The sequence below is a fragment of the Penicillium argentinense genome, assembly GCF_028826775.1.
Source record: "Penicillium argentinense strain IBT 30761 chromosome Unknown utg000005l_segment0_segment0, whole genome shotgun sequence".
In the NCBI taxonomy this organism is placed as follows: domain Eukaryota; kingdom Fungi; phylum Ascomycota; class Eurotiomycetes; order Eurotiales; family Aspergillaceae; genus Penicillium; species Penicillium argentinense.
In genome coordinates, this window is record NW_026622664.1 from 280,841 (window position 1) to 297,080 (window position 16,240).

Consider the following 16,240-nt stretch of genomic DNA (forward strand, 5'->3'; position numbering starts at 1 on the left):
TTCTCTCACGTGGACATCAGTGATGATGTCTGTTTCGGATATCTATCCTGTGTACATTTTGCCAATACCCTGTACAGCTATTAAAGGGCGGCTCTCGAATCGGGGGAATTCAATTCTTTTTACTTGATTTTGTTTTTCGGATTCTGTCTTCGAAATTCCTGTGGCTTTGTTTGATTCTTTTTTTCCTTGGCACCTTGTTGTCTACCCTGTTGTATTTTTTCCCTTGCAGATACCACTAGCATCGACCACACACGAAGCATTGCGTCTTGATTTCACATTACTAACTCGATTGCACCTCTTGTAATGACGATCGCCTAGACCGAACCACCCCGTGGCACCGAGTATCCCTTCCGTGGAGGACGAGCCGTCTGGTTTCCCACGTCGGTTTGGAGGGATGACGAGCCGCGGAAGGCGTCCATTTCCTCGTTCGTCGTCACCACCGTGCCTCTTTGCGGTGCCAGGAGTCGAAAGACCAACCAAGTGCCACCGACTACGCCGACGATACTCATGAGAGCAATGGAGCTGGATCTATCCCACACGGTTAGCTTGGATGGCCAGATCGATGTATTCCCGTTGGGTGCCTGGGCACAGACTTAGTGGGCGTGCGCCCTCCTGCGAACGCGGCCATTCCTGGTAGATCCTCGATGGATCGCTGCAAGGTGAAATGGAAAGTGACTCAGAATAACTGTTATTTTCTACCACTCTAGGGTACCCTAGGGTAGGTATGGGCTGAATGTCATGACATCTCGATGAGCACATCCACCGAAGTCAGCGTGGGTTGGCCCAACCATGGTACATACTCGTAGTAGCAGACTTGTAGTATTTTTCTCCATCTTAGGGCCATATGATACCACATTGTGGAATCGGACCTTGCTCGGCCGTTTTGCCCCTATATCCTAAGATCTAGTAAGTACTACGTACATACTATGCTTCCGGAGGGAGGTGGAGCTGCCCCGCTGGGATCCGCAGTGGAGACGGGCATTCGGCTCGGAGCTACATTCTACTGCTGTATGTACACGTACAGTCGAAACGCTGTTGCGCCTGGGTCGCGCGTGTCATGCAGATGTAAAGCTGGCTGAATGGTACGACCTACTGTACTGTACTGCTACTTTCAAGTGTACTTAATATACTTGGACATACACGAGTAGAGTCGGATAGGAGGAATACGTCGTATTACTGGTATCGACCACTTCACAATGGGACGAACGCACGGGCGCAGGCAGCAGGATGAGGCTCAACTCCCCTCACTCCGCTGTTCCTCTCACTCCCCCTCCCTCCCTTTCACTTCTCCTCTGGTAGTTTGTCCCTTGTCTCTGTCTCGAGTTCGGTGGTGTTTGTCCCGCGATGGCTTCTCCCCAACCAGCCCAGCCACCTGACGTTCCACGCTCACCGGAGCATCAGCCTGAACCTGATCCGATCAATCCTCCGACAGACGCAGAACAAATTTCAGTCGATCGAGGTGGGACTTCCTTGGCCATGGAAGCAATGCTGCCCCTCCTCTTGCTCCCCGACGGTGACACCCTCGTGTACATCGATCCGCCCCCAGCATGCAGCCCTCCCCGCCGGATGGTCACATCAACAATCCCTCATCGTATCCATAGCGCTAAATTATTGGCGACCGGCTCGAAGTACTTCTCAAAGCTCTTCCAACCTCGAGTGCAGGCCCGGGTTGCAAAGCAACGGGGCTTTGGAGGCGGACTGCCCGAAGGCATCCACTACCTCCTAGACCTGACACCGCCCATCTTGGAAGACGATGCCATCATCCAGGTAACGGAGATCTCCTGTCCATTGCCGGTTCGAACCTGGGCATGGCAAAAAAATGTGTGGCGCCTACCTCGGTCCTGTATCGGGGGCCTCGACAGCTGCGAATCGGCCGAACTGATACTACACGCGGCCTTGCCCCCATTGGCCTCCTCACCAGAGGAAGACGATGACTGGGACCAACGTGAAAGCAGCCATTTATACGTGCCTGCCGAATCGCTTGAGGGTGATTCTGTTGACGACGAGCCCCACGAGGGAGAATCCAGCCAGTTTGAAGACGTCAAGTCCCAGGCGAAGCAAATGGGTCTGCCGGTGGAATACTCTGCCGAGCGCCATCGCGAAGGAATTGAGCACCTGTTGCATGTATTGGAGGGCCTCAGCATTACCCTCAATACCCCGTCCAAAATGTGGACATTCTTTGCATTGGCCAAAGTATTTGATGTGCCGACCGTGCCGACTGTGAGCGGATATATTCTTGCGTGGTTTTACGAGGGAAATAACACCAAGTTCATTGACGCCCACCCGGAGATCGCATACCGAGTCGCCTGCACAATAAAATCTTCAGAGCTTTGCCGTCGTTCATTCGTTATCCTTGTCGGGGACGAAGCCCTGCTGTATACGATTCGATCAGCCCAAATCACGCCTCTGCATACCTTTGTGGAAACCTTTTCACACAGTCGAATCCGTGATTTCCTCGAGGATACAGAGGTTCAGCGTATTGAATATGCGAGCAAAAGCTTTTCCGATTATATCATTGACCGCTTTTTGCATCTCGCTGGGGCTGAGATGAGCTGGATGGAAGACAATCGCCAATTCCAGAAAATAGCCCAACACCGACGGCAATTTCCTGAAGACCACAGAGCGGTTGACAGGTTGATAGACCATCTTAAGGTTTTTGTGAGATACAGAATTTACAGAATCTTGGAGAAAGTTAAAGATCCTGCTCGACCCGGTGACGCAACAGGCTCTTGGTATCGCTCCTTCAAGAACCCCGACATTCTTCCACGCCTCATTGGAAGAAGCTTTTGGTACAATCTTCTGTCTCTCGATTTGAATCTGGTGTCCGATATAGATGACAAGTTAGTTCCTCACGCAACAGTCTCAGATATCGGTCCCGGGTTACTCGCTTTCAAAGACCACGAGAAGGCTAGGTTGTGCAATTTTGGCAAGCCCTTGCTTGAGCTCGAAACTGGTATTTTTAATCGACGAGTCGAATCCCAGATCATGAAGAAACACAACCCTTTCTCTTTCCATAACTTGACGATTAATCTGCGGCACTCACCACCAACACCAAACGACCCCAGCTTTTTATCGGACGCTAGAATGACCGCAGATTCAAACATCCACAGTCGCCCCTTGACTTTAAACCAGCGGCAAAACTCAGATGGCAGCACATGTGATTCGGTCTCGACTCGAAGTTTCCCAATGTTCTTCTCTTCACCAGGTGAAACAAGTCTACCGGCCAATGCAGCTTCAGATTTGCAGGATTATTCAGATACTTGTGACCACATGGTTCCGACAAAGCCAAGCTCAAGTTATTTTGAAAATACTGATTCGGACAAAACCCAGATGAAGCTTGAAATAGAACAAAAGAAGTTTGATTTGAATGGGTTCCTTACGCACGCGTCCGCATCCATCCGTCAATATGTCCGGGATTTGCTTTTCAGATCTGAGTATTTTTCAGAGGCGAATGATGGCACTGAAACTCTCAACTGTTTGACAGAGAGACAGTTAAGGTTCCTGCCGCTATGGGCCGGAGGCGACGACGATGGGAGCGGGGGAGTTTTTAGTGAAAACATCCCTATAATGGAAGATGGAGGATTCTCCACTCCGGGGCCTGCCATACACACCGGAAGTGTGGCCTCAACGGAGGAATCGTTCAGCGACCTCGATCCGTTTGACTCCCGCAGTACTGTGCAAGGCGCATCTCACCACGCCACGCACTCACATATCTCTTATCTCCAGTCTGTGAGCTCAGTCGCGGAGGGGTCAGTGGTGCAAGTCGATGTCGATGTCGATGCTGCGGCTAGTGATGGCAACAGCACCGTGATGATGAGCCATCAATCTGACATTGGTGACGACCTTGATATGAATCACCCTGATGACTTTGACAATGATGAGGATAATTACTTTACGAATGATGCCAACGTTCATGACTTCGAGATACTTTGAACGATGGATATTGCTTGGTGCAACCTCCGCTGAAGTGAGTGCCCAACAGGTGCTCATCTCTACACTGATTTTGGAAAACTGCTACCTTGTTCAAAACGACATGAAGTCATATTTCCTGATCCCAATGCTATTATTACATATAAAACATATTGCTTATAAATGCTCTACTCTACGCAAGCCACCCGCAGAGCCACCTCCCATTAAGTACACCTGTGTAGTTTGAGAATCTCCCATGTATAGCTAGCTGGATGGAAATTTTTGATGTACACTGATGCAAGACCTAAAGCAAATTAAGGTAGTCTATCTTACATTAGTACTTTGTAGTATAAATGAGTGAGGTATTGTTCCCAAGGTTATCAGTCAGTAAAGATGTACTGCAATGTACGCATTGCAGACCATCTAAAGTTCGCAGTGTTTTCTGGATACCGCGTCTTAGTTGCCCAGTAGAAACATCATACTATATATATATATATATATATGTTTGGCTACTCGGTGTTGGGCCTGCTTTCTCTGCTAAACATTCTGTGAAGAGACCTACCCAAATGTGATCGATGCGCGGTAGGCAACCTGATGACGTGACTAAGCTGACCCGCCCCCGGGCAACTGTAACTCAACTTTCTCGACCGACTTCCTCCAAGTCCTCCCCCAAGCTTCAAAGTCGTGTCGTCTTGACGCAGCTTGGTCTGACTCCCTTGCTGCAGAGTGGAAATACTGACATTTATCTGATCGCCATGGCGTCCTCCTCAAAAGCTCCGAGCTTCCTCCTCTAGTGAGCATTATCCCCACCCACACAGTTACAACAACCATGCAGCAGTCATCTAACCAAGCATATCGAATTCAGCTCGTGCATCGCTCATCGCACCACTATCCTAGCCGAACACTCTTCGCCTGGCACCTCATCTACCGCAGCCTCCTCGCTTGCCTCCATTATCCTCCCCAAGATCACCCATGACAAGCCTCAGAAGCTCACGTACACTCACGAACGCCTGTTCGTGCACTATATCGCCGACTCCTCATCGGGAGGCACAGCCGATGACCAGGGCGGCCGCGCAGAGACAAGTTCCTATGCGCCGCTAAGCTTTGTTGTGGTGGCCTCCGCCGAACAAGGCCGCCGCATCCCATTTGCCTACCTCCTTGAGATGAAGCGCAAGTTCCTGACGACATACAACCCTTCTAGTACAGACTTTGGCTCGCTCCCTGCCTACGGCTGTGCAGCCTTTAATACGGAACTGCGCGCTCTCCTCCAGACATACAATACTGCACCACCTGCCGACTCGCTCGCCTCCGCCCGTCGTGAGATCGATAGCGTCCGCGACATTATGACAGAGAACATTGAGCGGGTGCTCGAACGCGGAGAACGTATTGATCTATTGGTCGACAAGACAGATCGGCTGGGTGGTAGCGCGCATGATTTCCGGATGCGTAGTCGTGGCTTGCGGCGGCGCATGTGGTGGAAGAACATCAAATTGATGGTTTTACTGGGTGTTGTGGTGATTTTCTTGCTGTACCTCTTTATCGGCATGGGATGTGGTCTCCCTGCCTGGGGCAGGTGTGTTGGTAGCAAGAGCCATGAGTAAAACCTGTCCGATTCAGGCCGAATTGGATCAATGTGTCATTCAACTTGTTTTAGCAGCAAGCAAAGTTTCAGCGAGCGTTCCTTGTTCCCCCACCTCCTCATTCCTTCCCTATCTTTTTGTCTGGATCCCCTAAGTTTGATGAGGTATGATACAGAACTATGCACGTTTTCTCTTGATTCACTTACTTCGATTAGCTTTCTTCGGCACCTTCTCTCGTGTACATTACTAGTAATATAGCCAACCAATCTATTGTGTTCTGTCGCTTATTCCCTAGAGTCAATTCTCGGTCTTGACTTGATATATTATTAGGCGGAAATGTTCCCGTTCGCCGGCATACAGGCGATGCTTGAATCCTCTATGTTCCAGTGTCTCTCTTGGCGGTGCTAGCAACCTCCAAGTGCTGCAAGTATACTCCAGGGCAACCTTGGAAGGACACGGAAATTGCCGTCGAAACGACTCGGAGATGTTGAGAGGCCGCAGATACACTTGCGCCAATTCAAATTACCGGGCTCCGTTGCACCAGGACCACTTATAGACAGCGAGAGCCTTGGGACAACATGTAGCGGTGACTGAGTGTATGTGAAGGTGATAATCACGAGATTCACCAAATTGAGGGTTGACAATGCGACAAGCGGCTGAAAGAATGCTTAAATTATAAAATAAGTATCATCTCGTTTTCTAATTTTGATTATACCATTGTCAATAGCACAAGAAGTTTCCAATCCATGCCGGAGATATATTTATTGAAGTGTTCCTCACTATCAAACCAACGTCATCCTAGCATGAAGCATCAGCGCCGGTCTGCAAGTGAGACAGAGCCAGTCGGTCTTTGACCGATTGGTTGGCTCTTTAGTTTTTATACGCCAATTGTTTACCTCTCCAACCATGGGAGGCCCGCCGAGACGGGGTTGACGAGGAGATAATTTGGCGACACTAAAATGTCTATGGGACATACAGGATACCATCTGACTGTATCCAATGGAAGAATGAGTAGCAGAGAAATGTGCAGGATAGGTGGGATTCGAATTGCTGGAAAAGTGAGCTATAATTCAAGAGTGAGTATTTTTTTGCTGAGCAAAACTTTGAGGCCTAGCATGCTAGACGGGCAAAGTTGCCGCATGTAACGTGAACATCCATCGTTATGTCCCAGTTACATGAGACATCCCAAAAAGCTTTTGTTGGTGTGATCGCATAACCCAGTCCCAGTCCTGTGGTGGGTGTTGGTGTGCAGTCGCGGAGGGTGCGAAATCGAAAAATGGCTGGAGTTTTATGGTGGAGCTCACCGCCTACACCCGTGACGCGACAGGATCGCGCGTATCCCGGCAGAAAGAAACGCAAGAAGGCCGTCTCAAAATCATCGTTCAATTTGCGCTACTTAATCACTACTAGTAGCCTTTGAAATAACTGCCAGTGCTCAGTTGGCCAAGCCTCTTTCTTCCTTACATTTCACTATGAAACCCGACCCGCGATAATCACAAGCCGTCCGATATGTCTCAATATGACGACTCGAATGACTACGACTGGTCCGAAGACTTTCTGCCCACTGGCCAAGCCCAAACAAATTATAGGGAACATGGCCAACAGCACTCTCCCCGGTGGCGAAATGATCCCCCACTAGCATTTGAGGACCCGGCACGAGATTCGCAATTTGCCCACGACGCCTACCGTCGGGCTCAACAGGAACAAGCGCGGAGATCCGAGTCCGGTCCGAACGTCGAGTCTAATGCCCAAAGGACGAATACAGCGACCATCCAATCAACAAATAAATCGCCACAAACTCAGCTACAATTCCACACCCAACATTCGCCACAACCACAGCCACGGCTATCGCAACACCGACCTATACAACAACCACTTCCACAGCACCAGCAGATATCACAGCACCAGCAGATGCTGCAAAATCAACCGCCACGAGAGCAGGAATGGCTACGGATACGGATACGGACACAGCAGCAGCAATGGATACAGCAACAACAACGAGTACGGCTTTATCAAGAGCAGCAGCAGCAACAAAGGTCAAAACAATACCACCAACAGCCGGAGCAACGGGTGCAGCAGCAGCAGCAGCAGCAGCAGCAGCAGCAGCAATGGATACAGCAACAACAACGAGTACGGCTTTATCAAGAGCAGCAGCAGCAGCAAAGGTCACAACAATACCACCAACAGCTGGAGCAACGGGTGCAGCAGCAGCAGCAGCAGTTTGTACGGTCTTCCGATATCAATTCTTCTTTGCCCATGTATAGTTCGAATACTCCTCGCTTCCTTCTGGATGGTGTTCCAGGCTCACCAGCTTCTCCGCAATATCATGAAGAGGCATCTCCCTCCAACAGAGCGTCGAATTGCTATTTCCAAGCTAAAGCACGCACTTCGTACCTTCCTCCGCAGATAAGTTCTGTTTCTGCAGGTCCTGAGAGTCATGGGACGTCTACATCAACACTTGGCTTTCCTACTTCCTCCACTGGTCCGTTGTTTTCTGACCATGAAAATCGTTCTCACCCTTTGGGAGACTCGTCTACATCAGTGGCTCACAGTGGGCTCGGATCATATCCTTCGCAAGAGACCTTTGATGAATCGGTAGCTCCACCGCGAGCTCGAAGAACGACCACAGAAGGCTCTCATTCTCATCCGCAAAATCCCATTTCAGTGTTACCTAAGCCTTCCTCCGAGACTGCCCCAGCTTCGAATCGCGCGAAGCAGGAACCGCTACCTTCAGGGCCATCTCACCCTCAGGAAACAGCAAGCCTCTCTGGCGATTCTTCATCAATTGATGATGCTATTGCTTCATCCTTTGCCTCGCATACTTCTGCTCCTCCGGAAGAAGCTCGGCCTATATCTAGGACTACCCGCGCCTTCAATGCTTCAGACTATGTCCATTCAGTGCCATCACCGTCCTACATGCGGAGCCGAAAAGATCTGATCCAGCCCTTGGACTATACAAAGGCAGTCAAAAAGGAAACCTATCATCCAGCGACCATTGCGCGGGACGTGTTGATCAATTGTGCCAAGCACCCAACAGAGAAAATGTTGAATCACCACTTAGAGATTCTTCGTTCTAGGTTTTCGGCGGTGGACCTTTCCAAAAATCTCGCCAGCTTCCGGTGGGATTTGCTGGAAGATGCCCAGGAGAAACGATCTGCAGCAATTGCCTCCAGGCCCAGGCCGCCGCCAGCGCTGATGCCGTTCAAGGTGGCGCTACCCGCCGGCACCAGCCACTCGACTGTACCCGCGGCGGGTGTGGCAGCCGCCTCTCCACCGCCCGCAGTTGGCCTGGGCGGACCGCGGCCCCCGACAGCTGGACATCTGCCGGTACCAACACAAGCACCAACACAAGCACCAACACCCACCATCAACATCCCTCGCAACCCGCCACCTCCCCATTCCACCAATTCGCTACATCCTTCGAACTTCCCAATTCCATCCGCCTTCAACTCACCGCGTCACGCGGCGCAACCACATTCACAGTCGCAGTTCCAATCGCCACGCGTGTTCGACCTTCATCGGTCTTCCCCCAAGCCATTGGCAATTCCGGCCACTCCAAAGCCCCATCTCAAGACCAATGCAAATCGAGGACCCGTGTCGACACGAGATACACCGACTAGAAGAGAGGCAGCTAGATCCAGCTCCCAACAGGTGAACAGCACACCGTGTTCACGCGCGGCCGAAAGCTATCCCCAGCCTCTCGTGGTGATCCCACCGTCTCCAACAAAAATGCCTCCAAAGAAGAAGGCACGGGGACGCCCACGGAAATCTATCGAAGTGGTCGTTCCGGTTGCGGAGTCACCTGTCAAGTACCCAGTGTTTCATTGTCGTTGGGAGTACTGCGAGTCCGAACTACACAATTTGCAAGCACTTCGGGTTCATTTAATGCAGAACCATATCCCTCACAACATCACCTGCGGTTGGCAGGGCTGCCAGGATACCGATCCCAAACCTGCAGCTGGCATGTGGGATCATGCTCGGGATGTCCATATCTCACCTCTGGCGTGGAAGTTTGGAGATGGGCCAACGGTGTCCCCTACTGGTATGTGAAGATGTGTGTCTACTCTTGGTCTTTCACCCTCTACCCTCGTTTGGTCTGCCTGCCTGGCCCGCTGCCCGGGCCATTTTCACCATGAATACATGATCTAACTGGAATGGCACCCCTAGCCCATGAACAAGACACACCCTCTTACAATGCCCTGCCTTCGCGGCATACACGCCCACCTACAGTGGCTCTGCCGGCAGACGATAACATGATCCTCGCGTTTAGCCGGATCCACGGGGATCAGAAATTGAATTACACTGAGCGGAGCTCTCGCACTATGATCGACGGGGGAATTGACCGGCTGGATAGCATTGGTGCAAGTTTGGAGGCGAGCAGCCATCGAATTTCGCCGATGATGTGCCAGGAATTGGTCAACTCGGAGGAAATGGTTTCTGTTGCCATCTGATGCATTCACGCCTTTTTTTTTTTTTTCTCTCTGTTTTGATACCCCCTTGCGACCCTTGCCATTCGATGGCATTTCTTTCTGCATTATCCATTTCTTTTCCACGGGAATTTCCTTGCAATTGCACATTCGTTCCTCTGAGCTGAGCTACAGATCAATGAAAGTTTACGTTTGATTCCGAGGATACGTAATGCTCAATGCCATTTGGTGTTTTGCCAGAAAAGAGTCATGGCTATCGAAGCTGACGGGAATTGTCACATGCATTGTAAACTCCTGGGCGCCGCGTGGCCGCACTGGCACGCCAAATCAAGCCCGGGGACATGGATTCCTGCCCGTCCCTCGGCATCTCGAATTGTAATTGTCCATTCCGGGCTCATTTTGCTTTCCCTGGCTCTGCGGCCGACCCGCCCGTCGCCCCGAGCGATGACACTGGTGTAGACTCGACGGACTTGGAGGATTTCGCGGCGAGGGTATCAGTGGTCTCCTCGTCGGAAGCATTGACATCGAGGAAGTGGTAAAGCACAATCATCATCATGGCGCAAGAGCCAAGGAAGATGGCGAGACGGTAGAGGTCGCCGTCGGAGATCATGTTGATGGAGGTGGAGATGAAGAGCGCGAGGATGAAGGTAAGGGCGCGGGCAGACCGCAGGGAACCGTACGAATTCGATCGCACGGAGCTGGAGATAGGTACGAATTGGCTGGGCGAGTCGGACGGGGATTGCAGCTGACAACTTGAATGTTGGAGAGGGAGTGTCAAGAAGGAACAAGTGGCTTCCGAGCGGCAGCCGGGGCCATCCTTGCTTTCTCGCCGCCTCCCCCTCTTCGCGCTTGGCTCAACGGGGATCTTCCAATTCGACCCTCCTCTCGGTTCTGCCCCTTTGCCCAGTTTTGGACAAACTAGTAGTCTGAAGCATTGAAGGCGCGGGTCGTTGCATTATCGGCGTCGTCGTTCAAGCGACGCCTTTTCGTCACGTTCGACAGGCTCTGTCTTCCTCTCGCCATGACCGATCCTCACATCCCCCCGGGCCCGAAAGCAGCTGGCCCGTCACTACTGGCATGCTTGCGATGTCGTCAAGCACATCTCAAATGCGATGGCAACAGCCCGACCTGCAGCCGTTGTGCCGTGAACGGTGCCCAGTGCAACTACACCAAATCGCGCCGAGGCTACAAAGGCCCCTCGAAGAAACGCCGCGCAGATGAAGGCTCCCCGGACCAGATGCTGCCTGTTGGGCCTGCGATCGGCAGGCCCGACGTCTCGGTCGACTGGAATTTACAAGCCGGCAGCTACCACTACACGCCAGTCATGCCTCTGCTCTCTTCGGCGTCTGCAAGCCCCGGCATACACGAAATACCGTTCACCGCGACACCCACGGCTCGCCCGATGGCCGGTCCGTTGACCCCGGACTCATCTTCGTCCGTCGGCGGCGACGGATACTTGCTTGATATCTATTATACGAATTTCCATGCCGCCCATCCAATTCTCCCGCCGCTACGGTTCCTCTATCGCGCTAACTTCCCAGTGTATCTGGAGCAGGTGATGAAGTTCATTGGCACTCACTTCACTCCGGCTGCCTCCAGCGAAAATTATCGCCCCACGGTGGTCGTGGGAGTTTGGGACCAAGCGCCCAGTGTTGAAAAGGTCCAGGCTCTCCTTCTGCTCTCGATTGTGTTGCACTCGCGAAATGAACGTGCCGAGGCCGGGAATTGCTTGGCTGCTGCGGTGGACCTGGCATTCGAGCTGGGCCTCAACCAAGCGACCTATGCCGAGACTGCCAGTAATGGCGATCCGATCCGTGCCGAATGCCTGCGACGGACCTGGTGGGAGCTCTTTGTGATCGAGGGACTGCTGACGGCACTCGGGGTGCAGAGTGTATACCGCACGAATCTGGTGTTACCTGAGGTATCCCTCCCCTGCGAGGAAAAGATATACCTAGAAGGCATGGCCCCACCAACGCCACCAACGATAGCTCAATTCGATGAGCGTGTCTTTGCCGAAGAAGAGCGCGATTTCTCGTCTTATTCCTACCGGATCGAGGCGGTGCGCATTCTGGGCCGGGTGGTGGCCACCCAAGAGATGACGGAGGGCCAACAAGACCATGTCGAAGCCATCGATGCCCGCATTGCCAGCTGGTACCACCACCTCCCCGAGTCCAAGGCAGAGCTTATGCGGCCAGATGGCTCAGTAGACGAGGTCATGTTCCAGGCCACGATGATCGTGAATGGGGCCTCTATTTACCTGAACTTCCCCCGCTCCGACTTGCTTTCTTCCCCGGCAGTCGCGTCCGAAGTCATCTGCGGCCACCATGGTCCCATTAGCGTCCCCGCCTTTTCCCACCACGCGCATGCCATGAAGGCCGTCAAGGCGGCCAGCGAGCTGTCGACCCTGGCTGCCATGCGCCTGCCCGTGGAGCGACACACCCCCTTCTTTATCTGTGCCCTCACTCTCAGCTCCATTGTTCAGCTAGCAGCTTGTTCTGTCAAGGCGGGCCAGATGCCTGATCCGAGTCGCGACCGCATTGGACTCACCATCGGTGTCTTCCGAACGTTGGCCCGGACTTGGGCCATCTCGCAGTCCATTATGCGACAGATCAAAGCCGTGGCACGCGACGTACTGGAGCTGGGTGTACGGCCGAGCATGGACACAATCGATCTCACATCATATTTGGATACCGGTCGATTCTGGGCCCAGGAGGGCCCGAGTTGAAGGATATTATAAAGAGCGTCGAAATCACTCGGAAGAAATCGAACAGAGCCGCTGGGGCAAACGGATTGGCCTGTCGCTTCGGTAGTGCACCAAGGAGAAGAGAATTGGAGGCCGAGACCATCAGTGGACGATCCTCCAATTTCCAGTGCGCATGGTGCCCCTTTTATATGGCGCCAGGGCCCCCCACCACTGTTTTCGTCACCGCCCTAGTTTCATGCATATGCAAGGCCTGGGCCCAACTTCTCCCCATCGGGGTCTGCTCTAAGGCCATGGCGTATATTGGCGTCCGTGGTGTCTGAGAGGCCTCGATATTTTCGAAAAAAGAGGCAATGCTGGTCTGTCGTCGACCGTCGGGCAAAGGTTCAAATAACACCTGTCTAGGCTAGGGAGAATGCTTGACAGATTACATTCGAAGGCAGCGAATCGGACTTCAGTGCGTGACACTGGACTGTATGCACTGCGTCAGCAATGGTCCAAGCTTCCAAGCTCTGACCCACTTGGCTCAGACCCTGCGCAATGTGAACAATAAAATGAATGTGCATAATTTCATATAGCCCATACCCTATCTTAAAACTATCTCAATTGACTTGGTCCACGACATAATCGACGTCACAGGTGCTGCTATTCTAGGCCTTTTCATCAATCATGTAGCATTAGGGAGGACAAGGGGTGTTTAAACAGGGTACCATATGATGATAGTGTTTAAAAGATCCATCGCTCTTTTACACATTCATGATCGCCAAAGGACTGACTGACTGTCTTTTACGACCATCCAAGTTATCATCACATTTGACGCGCCATTCACTATTCTCCCGGTACGCTGCGTGAAATACCCCAGTCCTAGTTTAGTTCTTGGGCCTATCAAATTCTTGAGATTTTCCCTGGCTTGCAAACAGAGTTTCGAGCTACACGTAGTGTTATTATCAGTATGCATTGGATGAACTCAGGCACTGCGAACTCCCCCGTGATCTGGGCCCATGCAATGAAATCAATGTATATTGCATAGGACCAACCAATTTCGTTCAATTTTTCGGTAAGCATCCATGGGTTCAAGCTTTGAACGTACTAGGATAGTAGCTCTTGCATTAATGAAAGTAGCAGTATGATGATTCAGCCCAGTAAAGTACAGGAATAAATAAGGTCATTGAGCGTGTGTTTTTTCACATCCACGCTGGTTTTGAGAGCGTCCGGAATTCTAGAGTGAGCTCGAGCCCCGACAGAGATAGTGCTGAATCATTGCATTGTTGTTTTTCTCTCCATATGATTCTCCGAGGGCGCGGCCTGCATAGTCGCCTGTTGGCGCGAATTGACTTTGGGCAGGTGATCGGCCATCTCTCCGAACCCTTCGACTCCTCGTCACGAACACCACCCGAAAGCCGCCCATGATGGCTAGGACCAGTCGCTGGTAGGACCAGTCGCTGCGACTGACCAGAGATATCTACTTATCGTCGCCAATCAGACACCCGTGCGTCAATCGCGTGACATGCCAATGCCTAGACATCCACGTACTCGCATACCGGCCCTGTCGCAGCCCTGAATCGGAGATAGTCCTGGTGGATCCAGATTATGCACCTCTTGTGTCAATCAATTGCCGACCGCAATGTTCGTTTTTTCCCCAAGGGTTTTGACCAGGGTCCGGCAAGGTCGCGACTCTACCTAAGGCAGTTATCCCCCGTCTTTGTACACCATGGCGTCCACCGACACCTCCGTCGTTGAAAAGCCCAAGCAAGACCAGGCCATCAATGTCAATCTGATTGCGGTACCTGACAGCGTCTCCACGCTGGGGACGGGATCCCCATCGAACGAGCCCAGCACCGAGTCAACGCTCGACCTCGTCACTTGGGATGGACCTGAAGACCCTGAAAATCCGCAGAATTGGCCCCGGCTCAAGAAGCTCCTTCGATCTGTGGCACCGCTGGCTGTAATTTTTTCCATATCGTTCTGTTCCAGCATCTTCGGCTCCGCGACAAGCGTCACAGCTCAACAGTATGGGGTATCCGAAGAGGTGATGAGCCTAGGAGTCGCACTGTTCATGGCAGGCTATGCAGTCGGTCCGCTGATCTTTGCACCGATGGCGGAAGTGGTGGGAAATTTGTCCGTCATGGCGATTGCACTCGTCGGCTGTGCCATCTTCCAGATTCCCCTGGCACTCGCACAGGGCGTCGTCACAATTCTGGTCTGTCGATTCCTGGCCGGGATGCTAGGCAGTGGAGGTCTCGCTGTTGGGTCTGGGTTGTTGGCCGATATCTTCGGCCCTATTACCCGTGGCATTGCCGTTGGTACATCTGCTTCGATCATGAATCTGGCTTCGACCATCAGTCCAATTGCCGGTGCCTATATTGTCGACCACTATAGTTGGCGATGGACCGCCTGGGCATCATTGATCGTATGTGGTGTCGTCGGACTCCTCTGCATTGCCCTTCTGCGCGAGACCTCTCACAATCGTATCCTCATGCGCCGAGCTGCCCGTCTTCGCCGAGAGACGGGTAATGACTCTCTCCGTGCGCGTTCTGAGATGGCCTCGCTGGATGCGCGCGTATTGCTGCGCAAATATTGCACAAAGCCCATCCGCATGTTCTGCCAAGAGCCGATTCTGATCGTCATGACCACCTATCTAACATTGGTCTACGGTTCGTTGTACTTATCGTACCAATTGTTCCCGCGGGCGTTTCAATTACGTGGTTGGGATGTACCTCTCTCCACGCTGCCATTTATCGCGGTTGGTCTGGGTGTACTATCTGCTCTGGGGATTTTCGCGCTTTTCACAATGACCTGGTACAAGAAGCGATGGACGACTGCCCAGAAAACCATGGCAGATGGTGCACCAGCACGCCTCGCGCCAGAGGATAGATTGCCTCCGATGATCTTGGGCGCAGTTCTGCTCCCTCCAAGTCTTCTTTGGTTTGGATGGACTGGGAACGCTCACTGGGTGGCGCAAGTGATTGCCTGCTTCTTCATCGGATTGTCTCTCCAGCTGATCTTCATCACGGGCATCGCCTATATTGTCGATGTTTACCTGTTGAACACGGTCTCGGCCATCAGTATTCACGTGATGGTGCGCAGCCTTGTTTCTGCGTCCTTCCCCCTGTTTGAAGGGCCAATGTATGGCACGTTGCACATCTATTGGTCAGCCACGCTGCTTGCATGTCTATCCGCATGTATCATGGCATCGCCGATCATCTTTAAAATTCACGGGGCTCGTATCCGCAGCTGGAGCAAGTTCTCAGTGGGTGGAATATAGAGGCCAGGCACCATTTCATGTCTTTGATCTTCTAAGTGTTCATAATTGTTAGAGGTCTTATATAGATCGGATAGATCATATACTATAGAAGAAGACATAGAGCCATCACATAACATAGATATTAATTGGATCTAATATGGTTCCCAAGGAAATAAAAGACAGAGGGTATCTTACATGCTTCCGCAGGGATGTAAAGGACAGGCCGAATGCTAAATCAAGATCGTATCGAATCTGGAGAAATAAAAGAGCGCCAGAGAATGAAAGTAGTGGGATATCAATGATAAACGACAATAGCCTGAACTCCGTAGCATGCTCATGTCGTTGGCATCATCAAAGAGTCTAAACGTGAAACAGAAAA

At 51.9% G+C, this 16,240-nt stretch overlaps 6 protein-coding genes across 6 annotated transcripts; 5 read left to right on the top strand and 1 right to left on the bottom strand.

Annotated features, from left to right (window-relative positions):
- Positions 1 to 1,344: 1,344 nt before the first annotated feature.
- N7532_004901 (uncharacterized protein) lies at positions 1,345 to 3,933 on the top strand (the record flags this gene model as incomplete). Its single annotated transcript, XM_056617395.1, has 1 exon — positions 1,345 to 3,933. One exon carries the CDS (start codon positions 1,345 to 1,347, stop codon positions 3,931 to 3,933), a length of 2,589 nt encoding a protein of 862 aa, XP_056473554.1.
- Positions 3,934 to 4,664: 731 nt separating this feature from the next.
- N7532_004902 (synaptobrevin family protein) lies at positions 4,665 to 5,510 on the top strand (the record flags this gene model as incomplete). The annotated part of the gene is made up of 2 exons (XM_056617396.1): positions 4,665 to 4,702; positions 4,745 to 5,510. 2 exons carry the CDS (start codon positions 4,665 to 4,667, stop codon positions 5,508 to 5,510), a joined length of 804 nt encoding a protein of 267 aa, XP_056473555.1.
- Positions 5,511 to 6,998: 1,488 nt separating this feature from the next.
- N7532_004903 (putative C2H2 finger domain protein) lies at positions 6,999 to 9,940 on the top strand (the record flags this gene model as incomplete). The annotated part of the gene is made up of 2 exons (XM_056617397.1): positions 6,999 to 9,531; positions 9,657 to 9,940. The coding sequence occupies 2 exons, from the start codon at positions 6,999 to 7,001 to the stop codon at positions 9,938 to 9,940; spliced, it is 2,817 nt and encodes a 938-aa protein (XP_056473556.1).
- Positions 9,941 to 10,310: 370 nt separating this feature from the next.
- N7532_004904 (dolichyl-diphosphooligosaccharide--protein glycosyltransferase subunit 4) lies at positions 10,311 to 10,526 on the bottom strand (the record flags this gene model as incomplete). The annotated part of the gene is made up of 1 exon (XM_056617398.1): positions 10,311 to 10,526. One exon carries the CDS (start codon positions 10,524 to 10,526, stop codon positions 10,311 to 10,313), a length of 216 nt encoding a protein of 71 aa, XP_056473557.1.
- A 411-nt stretch (positions 10,527 to 10,937) lies between these two features.
- On the top strand, positions 10,938 to 12,641 carry N7532_004905 (uncharacterized protein; the record flags this gene model as incomplete). The annotated part of the gene is made up of 1 exon (XM_056617399.1): positions 10,938 to 12,641. The coding sequence occupies one exon, from the start codon at positions 10,938 to 10,940 to the stop codon at positions 12,639 to 12,641; it is 1,704 nt and encodes a 567-aa protein (XP_056473558.1).
- A 1,687-nt stretch (positions 12,642 to 14,328) lies between these two features.
- N7532_004906 (uncharacterized protein) lies at positions 14,329 to 15,882 on the top strand (the record flags this gene model as incomplete). The annotated part of the gene is made up of 1 exon (XM_056617400.1): positions 14,329 to 15,882. One exon carries the CDS (start codon positions 14,329 to 14,331, stop codon positions 15,880 to 15,882), a length of 1,554 nt encoding a protein of 517 aa, XP_056473559.1.
- Positions 15,883 to 16,240: the final 358 nt, after the last annotated feature.